This window comes from Pogonomyrmex barbatus, unplaced genomic scaffold, assembly GCF_055798465.1.
Source record: "Pogonomyrmex barbatus isolate J1 unplaced genomic scaffold, ASM5579846v1 scaffold21, whole genome shotgun sequence".
NCBI classification, from domain to species: Eukaryota; Metazoa; Arthropoda; class Insecta; order Hymenoptera; family Formicidae; genus Pogonomyrmex; species Pogonomyrmex barbatus.
Window position 1 is genome coordinate 1,742,866 of NW_028297118.1, and position 13,776 is coordinate 1,756,641.

Genomic DNA, 13,776 nt, shown 5'->3' on the forward strand with positions numbered 1-13,776 from the left:
ACATATACTTTTGTTATATATTATATAATTGTGTCGAAGATAATATCGTGTCCGATACGCACATATGTATATATATATATATATATATATATATATATATATGTATACGTAATTATGACTATTATGAGCGTGCAGCATCGCAAAATTAGTATCTGCATTATTATATTATAGTATCATTGATACGAATATCAGATATCTCACCGATCGTTATGCCTGCGACGATACGGAATACCTGGGATTATATTTTGCGACCCCTCATCCAATTTCATTATTAATACATTTATAGTCGATATTCATCCAGCTTGCAATATTAATTGTTGGAACAATACTGCGTGGAATAATTGTGTATCGTTTCGACGGAGGACAAACTGGAAAGAAATTCAGTGAACAATACAACTCCAGTGTATAACAGTTACACGATAATTTTATTATTGCTTTAATATCGATTAAGAAGATGGCGCCTTTTAATTTATTCAATTGATTTTGGTGAAGGCTTTATTATTATAAGCGTATCGCAACTTTAACAAAAAACTTTATAAATCGAACGTAGACTCTTTCAAGCCGTTTGTTAAATAGAATTTTTGATATCGTTTATCGCTCAATGATCAAATTAAAATAAATATTAATTTACTATAATATTTAAAATACTAATTTACTATAATATTTATTGTAATTGATCGCGAGTTTGTAATTGCGGCGAGTTTTGATGGCAGCGTTTAAACGCGATGCGTCGTGCATTTTTGTTTCAGGGCCGGTGTAATCGAGAGAAGCCACCTTGCAAGTATTTCCATCCCCCGCAGCATCTGAAGGACCAACTCTTGATAAACGGGCGCAACCACTTAGCGCTGAAAAACGCGCTGATGCAGCAGATTCAGCAGGGCCTCACGCCGGGTCAGCCTCTCGTGCCCGGGCAGGTACCCGCAGTGGTATGTCCGACAAATTAACACTTCCTCGTTGCAACACTTCTTCTGCTGTCCACATATTCACATACTTTCTTTTTTATTCACCGACCGTAAGATCTGAATTTTATCTGTGTTTAGTTCGAGGGTTTACCAACTAGATTATCTTTTTACGGTAGGCAACGTTGCGTAGATTATCGACGGCGTGGTGTCTAAAGCTTTCACTCATTAGTGTCGCGATATTCTCAAAGCTAGGCGCTATTAATGTTAGAAGGCATATATTTGCGTATGCGATCTGTCGTATGTTAACTTTGGATTAAAGTTTACAAGCTCCTCCGATAACGCTAGAGTCACACGTAAGCGCAGCACTTCGCCGTCCATATTTACCTGCGTTCTTTTTTTTTTTGCGGGCATTGCACTGAGAGATAAAGTTTTTAAGAAATAAAGTTCAGCACGTCGCATGTTCTTGGTCAGTGTTATCCCCATTTCCTAGAGTAAAACCTGATTTATCCACATACATTGATAGACAGTCAATTTGTAAAAATCGAGTCTCTTCGATGTAACGATGTAATTTTCCATTTTATATTAGTCAGTCTTTTTGATATTGCAATGTTTATAATTTTTACTTTTACTTTTCACTATTTTCAATATTACTTTTAGACTCGAGATGTATTTATAAATGTATTTTTTTATATTCAAGGATTCTTCCATGAATGATTTCTAAAGTCAAGTTACTTTTCAAGAATATAAAACGCAAGTTAAGAACATGGTGAACTTAGTGCGGACATGTTGGATTGTTATCGCAAAAATTTTTAATATCACTCATATACTTATCATTCGCGATAGAGGAAGATTCATTAATTACGGGAGAAACACAATGCCGACACGCCGAACTTCCGAGCGATAGGGCAACGGTTTGGCGCGGTAAAGTTTCGTCGACTCGTCAAAATTTCACGTGACATCGCGTGCGTCGTTGACGCGATAACTCGGGTAAATTTTGATCGATCCGAGCAAATCACCGAAAACGATCCGACGAGGAAACGTCTCCGTTCCGTTCTTTTCCGAGTCGACGAGGCGATCGCTTTCGTAACACGCGCGAGGTCATCATTATCTCGTTTCGAATGAGTGACACTTCCTCGTTTATATTAACGTTTCCTCGGTTTTCTTTTTTATTCATGACATACATTCATATTTGTTGCTACGACATTGAACCCTATACTATGACTGCCTGTCTTTCCCCTATGTTTGCCGCTGTGGCTCACGTGGTTGTGGTTGATTGTTGGTGTGTTCTCCAATTACGTCATTGGTGAACAGGAGGCACCGGCACCTCCGGCACCACACCATCACCTTCAACAGCAAATCCAGCAGCAACTTCTCGCTACCCACGCCTTTATGGTAACTCCTGGTTTTGGTTGGCTTTCACTAATTTTTAGTTAATTTAATGCCACACTGGCTAATGGTGGACGTAAAGACGCTCGTTATTTACGAATTTACAACCGAAAAAGACTATGTCTCACAGGCCTGTATATATTTATTTACAGTTTGCAATATATTTTTTTATGCGAAATGAATCGCGCTTAAATTCCGCAAATTTACATCCACTATAGCCACTCGAGCGATGCACTTATAATTAGTGCGTTTATTTATGAAAGCTTAAATTTTTATTTTATTTTAAAATGCGCGCCGCATAGTAAGTCAAATAACTTATTTGCATGCTTTACGAAATATTTCGTTTGTTTATTGAGGAAAGAAAATTTGTTTGTCCATGTTCTCTCAAAGTTTTCCTGTATAAGAGTAGAGCATGAAGTATTTGCGGCTAAGTAAAATCTGCGCGTTCTTTGGCTCTGAAAAAAACGCGACGAATGTTTCTTCTCTCTCTTTAAAATATTTTATATTTCATTCGTGTTTAACATTATATAACGATAAATATTTAAGTGATAAATAGAAATAATTTTTTTTTTATTAACATAATAAGAATATAAAACTTGTGAGAGTCAAAGAAATGAAGAGAAAAGGGATGCGAGGCTCGGTAATCTCTCTAATTGGAATTTATTTATATATTATTGATTTTCTTTTTATATAATATATAATATATAATATATAATATATAATATAATATTTTAATTCGATTATATTAGTTTGTTTCTTGGCACATTGAAAAGTTGCTGATTGTAAATATTGCTCAGCCATTATTTTCCAATAATTACCTGGCCACGTTTCCGAAAGCTTTTTTTTTTTTTTTTACAACAACGAAAGCTCCCAGGATACCAGAGGCTTTTGAGAAGAAGGAACAAGAGTGTTCCGCTCGTTCGGATGCGCTTGAAATTACCTGCCTTCGCTTCTGGGAGCCAGCTCTCGCTGCAAAACCAAACGCTTCGTGTGGGAACGTACGCTTGTCGTTAAAAGTGAAGGGGAGGGTACGGGAGAGAAAAGAAAAAGGACGATTAAGGCTTTGCGAGATCCGTAAACGAGGAGCCGCGACTTTCTTTACAGATTCTCGTCTTTGGCATTTTCGAACCGAAGCATGTTTTTCAGGTTTACCGCCTTGAGCTAATCCCGCACATTATCACGTAGAAAATTTTTTCGAAAAGTCACTGTCCGTTCCGACGGATTATTTTATCATCAGCATTACAGTTTTGTTGCTAAAATAACAATCTTGAGATACAAATGGCAATAAAGCAATTTTAAATGTGTAATTAAGATATAGACGTGCATAACAATTTTTACAATTAATATTTTACGTATGTTACGTATTTTACAGCCCTTGAATTTGAGATTGTCTAAGCTATTGTAATATTTGGAAAAAGATTAGCATTGAATTGAATTTGTTTTCAGAAAAAAATAAAACTGATCGTAATCTCAAATTTTAATCGTGATTTCGTTTGCTCAAGATGTGTGAATTGAGAAAAAAATATGATTTCTGCGTTTTATATATGCCTTATCATATTACATATTTTAATATAAATTTATTATGTATATTATTTGTTTAACATTTCTAGAATTTCACTTTGATAAATTAAGCAATTCAAAATTATCATGTATTAATTTCTTTTTTCTGATATACATTAATATATAATTTTCCTTTATTTAATACGTTATTATTATTATTACACTAGATATTTACAATGTTGTTTATTCATCTAAAATTGAAACGAGTAATTTTCACAGACCAGATAATATATATTGCGTCTTAAAGTTAATAAACACCGGAAAACGTTGCTCGCAAAGCTCTAATGTACCTTGATGCAAAATTTACTCGACATTTAGAAATGGTAGATTGCATATACAGAGTATTTGGTAATTGATGGCATAAACGGGCAAACATTAATTTCTTGCTGGAGAAGTAAACCACTCGAATTGAAATGAAATTTGCAAGAAAGTTCTTTTTCTAGTCTTTTTCTAGTAGCAGTTATACATTACTTAATTATTTGCAATCAAAACTATACGTCTGTGTGTTATAATTATTGCCAAAACGATCAAATGCATATTTACATTTGTCCAAACTGATTATTTATATGCATTTTAATTTGTAACGCTTTTCTGTATATTTTGTAATATTTTTAGTTTTTTTTAAAAAATCTATTTAGAAAATAAATAATCGCGCTTCCTCCACGACGCGGTGTGCATTCGAAATTTAATACTTTCGAAGAAAAATTATCGTTATCTTTTCCGTTCCCATCGATTGTTACCAAGTATTCCGTATAAGAATTGTTCGGATGTGAGGCACGCGTTTGAGTAATCGCGACGTGCACAATCGGGAGGGGGGGGGGGGGGGGGAATCGCGAATCGAGCGAAGGCGGGGGACAGGTGTTTCTAATCCGTATTACCTGGATCTCTTCCGGGTGTGTTTTCGCAGGCGACGAATCCGTACCTGACCGGTATGCCGCAGGTTGGCAATACGTACAGCCCGTATTTCGCGCCCAGCCCGATAATGCCGGCGATAATGGGTCCGGCGGACCCGACGGGCGTCGGCAGTCCGCTCGGCGTGGTGCCGCAGACGGTGGCGATGCCGCAGAAGATGCCGCGTACCGACCGCCTCGAGGTATGTCTACCACCAAACTACATTCAACAACAACAACAACAACAACAACAACAGCAACAACAACAACAACAACAACAGCATGGGGCCCAACACGGCGCAGTGGCCGGGGCCTCAAGGTGCCCGATGGCCGCGCCCAGTACCGTGTACCAAGTGCCGGCCGGTCCCCCCAATCAGGTGTCGCCCGTATCCACGATGCAATCTGTCAATCATTCACCATCCCCCACCACCATCACCACGACGTCTCTGTGCACCCCTCTGCACAACCCCCACGCCCACCATCATCCCATTCACAATCTTATTTACGTTCACGCATACTACTAGACTACGGACGTCTCTCTCTCGATGGAGACGTCTGAGACGCTTTTAGACTTCTCGACTCGACGCCGGACGCGAGATTGATCGCGACGCCGCCGCCGCGTCCTTTCATTTTTTTTTCCTCCGCCCCCCCCCTCCCCCTCGCCCGTTTTTCTCCTCTCTTTCCCCCCCCCCCCTTCTATTTTTTTTCTTTCTCACGCGAGCGTGACGTAATACGTCGGGCGGATTAATCAGACGGAGCGTAACGGAACGCCCGCGGTGATTAGAGCGTAACGATGACAACGGATGAAATTGCAGCGGGCACCGCAGAATATCCTGATTTCGCACGACGGGTTATATAGACGCGCGTGTGCTAATTACAGTAATTTACGCCGCGCGGATCGCCATAAGGCGATCTGATTACGCGAGCCGGATGGCTTACCTTCGCTTACCTTCGCGCGACAGATCGATAGGCGACCAGGAGCACCGATCCTGGATCCTGGGCTGGAAATCGGACATTCGTTCAGACGAACGAACGCGCGATAACGAACGGGAGAGAAACTTTGAAGAGTGGAGTCTAGTTAGGATTACAAAGCGCTATATATTTCTATACGCTCACTCAACTAATGTCACGTGTTCGATCGCGAGGAGAGAGAGAGAGAGAGATATGTATCTTACGATTAGAGCGGTTTAGAGAGAGAGATGGTAGAGGCCTCGAGGCGTTAGCGCAACTGTAGTCACTGATTAGCGAACGATATGCGATCTCGACAATTTCGGCTCCACGCGATCCGAAATTAATCGCAATTACGACGACGAGTGGTAATTCATACCACTCCGCTATAGTCCGATATTTTGATGAATAATTTTCTATAGATAAATATAGAAACTGTATGGTGTAATTTTGTGTGAAAAGGTCGGGTAAACTCATAAACTCACAAAATGACGAGTAGCGAGGAGAGAGAGAGAGAGAGAGAGAGAGAGAGAGATCGAATTGCAAAAAAACAAAGATTTGGTGCATATATTTTGTAGCGCGAAAGGATGGCGGAAGAGAGACGGAAACGATGCAATGACAGTAAGCAGTAATATATATCGACATCCAGTAAGATGTAGCGAACAAAGCAAATCTAATTTAAGATACGGCACGTAGAGATACAGTAGATATTCCTAGGGAGCGACGATAGATCGCGAGCGATCACAAAGGTCTAAAAGTATCAAGATTATGTAAAATTCCTAAGTCAGGGAACTATAATGGCAACGATAAAACGTGATGAATAACTAATGCGTAATAACGATAAGCGTGATGATTAACTTATATAGATATATGATTATTGATAGGAGTAGACAGATTTGCGAATGTGCGGGCAACAAAGTTTTAAAAAATTTCTATTTTAGCCTTTTAACTTTTTTTTTTTTTTTTTAACTTTGTCGATTTGTTTGATTTATAGCATATACATAGATTTTTACTTTACGATATTGATGAATTCTTGTAATTACTCTGTATTTGACATATTTATTTTGACAAATTATAATCACATAAAATTTGTAAAAAAAATGTTTATCACCGCTTAGCTGGTTAGCAACATTTATTTAATTTATCAATTATCAATTTGTCCAATTTTAATGAGAAAAGCCATATCAATTTTCAATATTTTTCTGTGTTGTTTCAAATGTATTTTTTATGTATATTCGTGTAATATTAATTAACAACACGACAAGTGATTCGATTTGTACTTATTTATATTTGTAGACATTTAGTTTTCGACGATCACCGATTTTTGATATATTGTACAAAAATTGAAAAAAAAAAAAATACATTTAAATAAAAATCATTTTTGCCGCGTAGATCGTTACTAAAACATCGTCGTTGACTGATTTGCAAATACAAATATAATGTACAAGTATACTTATTTTTCGTTTCGATTCGCAATGCAACGTGATTGTTTTACACGGTTTATTTAGACGGTTGCGCAACAATTCTGTCACTTCTATCAAATACGTTTCTCGAATTAATTATTTCGTCTAGATATATATTTACAATGAATACGTAGGAATAAATAGTAGGTTTTTGGCGTAGAGTAATGTAATATCATTCTTCTCTATAAGTACTTTGGGAGAAAAAACGGACGAAGCTTTTCCGGATTATTAGATGCGATCTTCGCAAAGCGCTTTCTTCGATCCGAGGTAACAATCGTGTAACATTGCCCTCGGCCTTCGGCACGCGGGCTCCAGTTCGGGTGAGGGGGCGAGAGGAGAGGAAATGTTTCCGAAACAATAACAGGAAATCGCCTTGTGAAACTTGGCGTCCGTATGCGCCTCAAGTTTTTTAATGCGCGAATTCGCGGAGATTTCCCCGGAGCCGAACATCGCCTCTTTTCTCGTTTCGCCCGGCGGCCCCTCGCGAAATTAACAAGTTTTACGAGTCGGTTTTCGGTCTGCGGGCCGGCTTTGCGTGCCGAATTGATCTTTGCGAGGCGGGGGGGAATGAGTGAAAATCGAGCTCGCAGGCTCGCCGTATCGGCGCGAAAATTCGCGTCGGTCCATTTGCGGGATGCTTTTTGGAGAATTTATCTCGCGATGATCACCCGCATCCGACCTGCATCCATCGAGAGAATAGGACCACCATCTCTCCTGGAGTACCGGTCGTGGGGATTCGAGAGAATACATGTATATTGTAATATATACATATATATATATATATATATATATATATATATATATATACGTATATATGTGTATCATTGTATTGTGACGTGTTATTCTAAACACGTTATTTGCGATAAAATATCATCACATGCCTCGGTAATCGAAGGGATAAGATGCCTGCCCGGTAAGCAGGAGATCCAGATTCGATTCCTGGCTGAGGTGGTATTTTTTCGCAAAATAATTTCGAGTTTTCACGACTGGTTCGTGGTCGGGCCCCGCCGTGACGCACGGCCCCTCCCTTCTTATTTGGAAATTCGTCGTAGCGAGCGAATTTAATCCACTTGTTCCCGATTGTCGTGCGAGAATATATGAGAAGAGAGATAAGATAAATTTATATTTTACATTCCGATAGAGAAAGAAACGCTTTGGGCAAATGGTAGTTCCGTTACGGGGTAGTTCGACTCTCTTGGTACCCACTATAGCCAGATATAGCAACGAATTAAGAACTTATAGAGTAAAAGTCAAAAACTTACATTACTATATTATCGAAAATTATCGAGCGGCACGCGTAAGGAAGGAAATATTTAAATGTTTTTCTCGATATTTAGAGGTAATTTGAAAATGAGAGGGTCACAAAACATTAGAACGGCTGAATTCTAAGCCTGCCTAGAGTATTAATTTTCTATAAAAAAGGAGGACAAGGATTGTTTTCCGTTAATTACGCTTTTTTTTTTATTTCAAAATAGAGGAACAACTGTTTAAAAAATGGTATATTAAAATAACATATCGGACTCTATTGATAAAAATTATTTGAAATAAATAAATATAAATAATTGTGATACGTCTTAACAACAATTATTTATTTAATAATAATTAAGATTTAGCCATTCTATTGTTAACTACCCGCATAGTCGAAGGCAACGAAGGATGGCAATTACGGCGCTGATTGGAATTTAAAGAATTCGCAATCATTTTCACTAGAAAAAAAGAGAAAAAGCAGGAAAGGAAAATCGAGAGAATATCGTTACAGTCGTGTATCGATTCAGTTCGGTTCAGTTTGATTATTTACATGCTTGTACCTCGTATCTGTGTATGTGATTATTATTCCGACATACCAAATTTCTTATTATCGCCATTGGTATTACGTTAATCGCGAGAATCAACGGACGAAAGATCTCGCGGGTTTCTCGCGAGTAAATCGCACCTGTAGCAAAAGGTGACTTTTTTTGCAATGCAAAAAACGCTTCGCGGCGTTTGGAGAAATATAAATTTATGTACGTATGCAGAAAATCATATACAGATACGTGACGCTTATACACGCGCCGGTCCATCCATGCATACGCACATAGTGATATATGTGTACATAGTAGGTAGGTTAACAAATTAATTAATTAATTAATTAATTAATTAATTAATTAATTGTATTTTGTATCCGAAGTAGAGCGTAAAGCCGAGAGAGGAAATGTAACTCGCTATCTTTATTTGAATTTACGGCGGCGGATTTAATCGCAAATTTTTTTCATTTGAAAAAAAAAAAAACACTATATGTATAATGCGATATAGTGTTTTTTTCTAAATATATCGATATATTGAAAGTTTGACCGACCGTTCGTTTAAACTAGACTAGAAAAATTAATTCTGCGCTAGCATCATAATTTCCAGCCTGGGCGGAATAGAGAATTATTTCGGCGCGAATTAGCAGTACGAATCGCGAGATATTATTATTATTATTATTTTTTTAATCAGTTTTATAATTATACGTAATTATTATTATACGTAATTATAATTATACGTAAAACCTCCTTCTACTCCTCCTTCCTCGTCTTTCATCCTTCATCACCATAGTAAGAACGATAGCACCCTCTCTATCCCTCATCCGAGATAATATATGATCGATTTCACGTATTTATGATTAAGTAAAGGAAACGTTTACGAAAAGAGTAAGGATATACACAATGTAATGTCGTTTTAATTAAATATTGCAGATAGAAATATCGGAAATATATCGATCGATTTATTAACTAATTACGATTGGTCTTACGGTAACACTTATTATAATATTTGGTAACATACAATAACGATGATAATTAGTAATTATAACAATACCTATTTGTGATGTACTACGATGACTTGCACTGAGTTCGGGTCACGTGAAATTTATTGATGATGAATTCAAATAAAAGAAATATAATTGAAACTGGAAACTATGCACAGACTGTTTATTGATTCTTACAAGTTCACTTAATGACCAAAAAGTTTGTGTGCTTTGTATGTCTTACCTTAGTCTTCTTGTATTTTCTTTACTTATTATTTTTTTTCGTTGCCTTTGCTCTTTTGGTTGAAAAAAACGACTTTGCGCGAAGTATGCCCAGGATTGTATATTACTCTTTTTTTTTTTTTCCTCTTTTCTGTTTGAGAATAAGAAACTTGTTTTATATAGTGCATTCCGCTTATAAATGAGAAATAGTTTCTTCAGCATATTCAGAAACGGGATACTCGATCGGAATTGTACCAATAATCGACTATCAGTCAGGTATAAAACGCCTCTCGCGAGAATATTCCGTTAAATCCGTTATTAATTCCTATCCATATCGACGACGACATTAAAGTTCGCCCATTTCTTTCTGATATTCATATTCCGCCTCAACATCTCAAACGCCTCCTTATTTCCCGGACCTTTGCACCTGCGAGAAGAAAAGATCGCAAGATCTCCATCTCCCCCGGACGATATGTTATTAATGCTCTTTGAATTAATTGCTTGCTGCCTGTTTTTATATATATATATATATATATATATATGTGTGTATGTATATATATATATATATATAAATAATGTTATTAATATCGATATAAATACGTTTGGATTTTCGCTGTTTAGTACATTAATATTTTTAACCTTGATTGGCCAAAGTTACATATATATAAAAGAGCAGTTGTCGAAGTAAATAATTTTTTTTATCAAACATTTCTTTCCTTCGTCCGTCATCGACTTTTTTTTTATAATATTTAAAAAGATGATCGCGCGCGCGTCTGCTTCCACGCCGCGAAAAGCTTGACCAATCAGGGGAGTGTAGAAAGCAATACGGTAACATTCACGACATGTAGTAGCGAATGACATTAGTGAATGAAGAGTAGTGATATCCATTAATTTCAACTGTTTTTATTCAATGTTAACGGGCTCTTGCTCCATACTCGCTCACTGGCATACTCATATTCTGACAAACGGAAGAGCTGATACTATGTTTTGTATATACATATATAAGTATGATATATATATATATATATATATATATATATATATATATATATGTGTGTCATACATACATCATATCGTTTCTTTTTCACAGGCCGGCACTTAACTAATGGTCCCTCTGTTCTGTTTTCTTTCTTACTGGCAATCAGTGGGATTTTTTCCCCCCCATTTTCTGCGAGATTTATTTTCTCTTGTGTCTCAACGATTTGGTTTCCGTTGTAGTAACCACACACGCATACATTTATTTTCGTTGGCTAGCCGAGCCCGCCGAGTTTCGCACACGCCGGTCGCTGACGGTCGGTGCGCGAGTGTGGCTTTGGAATTCGCGCGTTGGAATAAGAGCGATTTTAATTTCGTTTAGAGATTTGATCTCTTGTCCCGTGAGAAATTCTCACGAGAGAAAGTTTCTCTCGTCGTTTGTATATCGCATTCGCATATCCGACCGCCGGCAATCGGGGCATGCACCGGCCAGCCCGGCGTAATTGCACAAAGCTAATGCGCTCTTTACAGCTTTTCGTGTACTTCATATTGTGTATTTCGGCAATATATATACTTTTTGCGACTCTATATATATATATATATGTATTATATACATGTACTTTTTTTATATATACGAATTTACCAAGTATGCGATATATATATATACATATACATGTATATCTCATTTTTCAGCGCCAGAGTATCTTATGTTTCTCTTCTTTCGCAATCGCAAACACGCATCACTTATTTTACTAATTCTATTAATTGTTGTATACATCAGCGCAGCTGAATTTAAGTGTTTACTTTTACAGCTAGGAGGAGGTGCTTTACATTATGCGATCGCATGCGAATTTTTGATATTTATTGGCGCATTATCCGCATATAAATATATATATATATATATATATATATATATATATATATATTTATATTTGACATATATATTTGTATACAACAGACAATCATACGTACATAAATATTCGCATACACTTTAAACGAATACGGAACCGATACAATCTGAGACATGACACAATTCTTCATGAGTTTTCTAAGTTCTTTTTTTTTTTTCTGCAATTCCGTAGTGTTATGTGTGCGCTTGTGCGATATAAGTTTCTTTTCACATCTTTTATGTTGCTAACAAAGCGTTTTGTATTGAATTTCTCATAAAGAGCGATGCACGCGACGCTAGCGTCGCTGCTGATTTTATTAATGCTGCTTTTCACATTGGTTTTTTTTTTTTTCACGCGTTTTAAAAAATTTTCAATAGAAAATTTCTAGCAAAATGTGAATTTACAAACAATAAATGAAGCGCGGGTTATATTAAAGAATATAGTACCTGGCGAATAAACGCATATCTCTGTCAATTATTGTTTACGCATACATGTACATACAAGGAACGTGATTTTCGTAGCGACAAATTTAATAATTTGTGTGCAATGATTCGTTTGAAATTTTAAGTTTACCGAATCGATCGGTCTATCGAGAACCAAGTTGTAGGAATAATGAAGAGAGTGGCGGTATATTTTTTATGCAATAAGCAAACAACTGGCTTTGGAATGATTTAATTTACAAAGATTTTAACGCAAGATTTTAACGCAAGCAGAGGAAATATTACCAGTATTGAAAATAAAAGTCATCAACCGCTTTCTTTACATTAAATGGATGGAATAATTAATTGAAGTCTAGAATAGAATTTTGCTCTTATGCTCTTATGTAAAGGAAAAAAATTGGCTGTCGCGTTGTATAACAGAATGCAAATTAAACAATAATTTCTCTCGTGACGCAAAACTCTAGGATCTTATTTATTTGCATTCGTCCAGATGTAATGTAATTTTCCTCGGGCGAAAATTTATATGAATATTACTTCAAATCGATTCTCTCTCACGCGATGCGTACCACTTGCCGTCCGTCCGTTAATTAGGAATTCAAAAGGACCATTTGTCGCATCTGTCTCTCATTTTAGTCGCAGTGTCAACTACACTATCCGTTTCGCAACAATTCGTGATATGGCACGCACCACACACACACACACACACACACACACACACACACACACACACACACACACACACACACACACACACACACACACACACACACACACACACACGTCTGTCATACATTCTCTTTCTTTGTAGTTCTACACAAGCCAACTGTGTCTTGTGTTTCTACACGCAGCTTGTGTGCTGTCTGTATATGTGTGTGCGTGTGTGCCCCTCTCTCTCTCTCTCTCTCTCTCTCTCTCTCTCTCTCTCTCTCTCTCTCTCTCTCTCTCTATCTCTATCTCTCTCTTTCGTTTGATCGTTTATTGTTTGTATATGTGTGCGTTTCCTAACTTGCCAGCTTGCCGAAAGCGCGCACTTTAACCCGCGGTTCACATTCTATCGCGCATTTGAATTAACACGCTCGAACAAGGCGAGCGCAAAAGTAAAGCAAATATAGCGAGCGGCACTCTGTGTGTGTGTGTGTGTGTGCACGCGCGCGCGCGCGCGTGTGTGTGTGTGTGTGTGTGTGCAAAAGTGACGCTCGTGAGATGCGCTGTTACGCTTATTATCCTGCTGATACTGCCCACCATTGAGTACAAATGTCCCATGTACAAGCGCCAAGCCTGTACATGGCGGTTTGTCCGATGAGAAAAAGAATTCGATTAGGAAACAACTAATGGC

At 37.5% G+C, this 13,776-nt stretch overlaps 1 protein-coding gene across 10 annotated transcripts in view; it reads left to right on the forward strand.

Annotated features, from left to right (window-relative positions):
- The first annotated feature begins 710 nt into the window (after positions 1-710).
- Positions 711-13,776, forward strand: part of LOC105427027 (uncharacterized) — a 55,500-nt gene continuing 42,434 nt past the window's right edge. For 6 of the 10 annotated variants that reach the window (XM_089078152.1, XM_089078153.1, XM_089078155.1 and 3 more), the window contains exons 1-3: positions 711-926; positions 2,214-2,294; positions 4,756-4,941. In XM_089078152.1, the coding sequence (XP_088934278.1) occupies positions 726-926; positions 2,214-2,294; positions 4,756-4,941 (468 nt within the window). In that variant the 5' untranslated portion in view covers positions 711-725. The remainder of the gene's footprint in view (positions 927-2,213; positions 2,295-4,755; positions 4,942-13,776) is intronic. The other 4 variants (XM_089078154.1, XM_089078157.1, XM_089078160.1 and 1 more) reach the window with 2 other exon arrangements.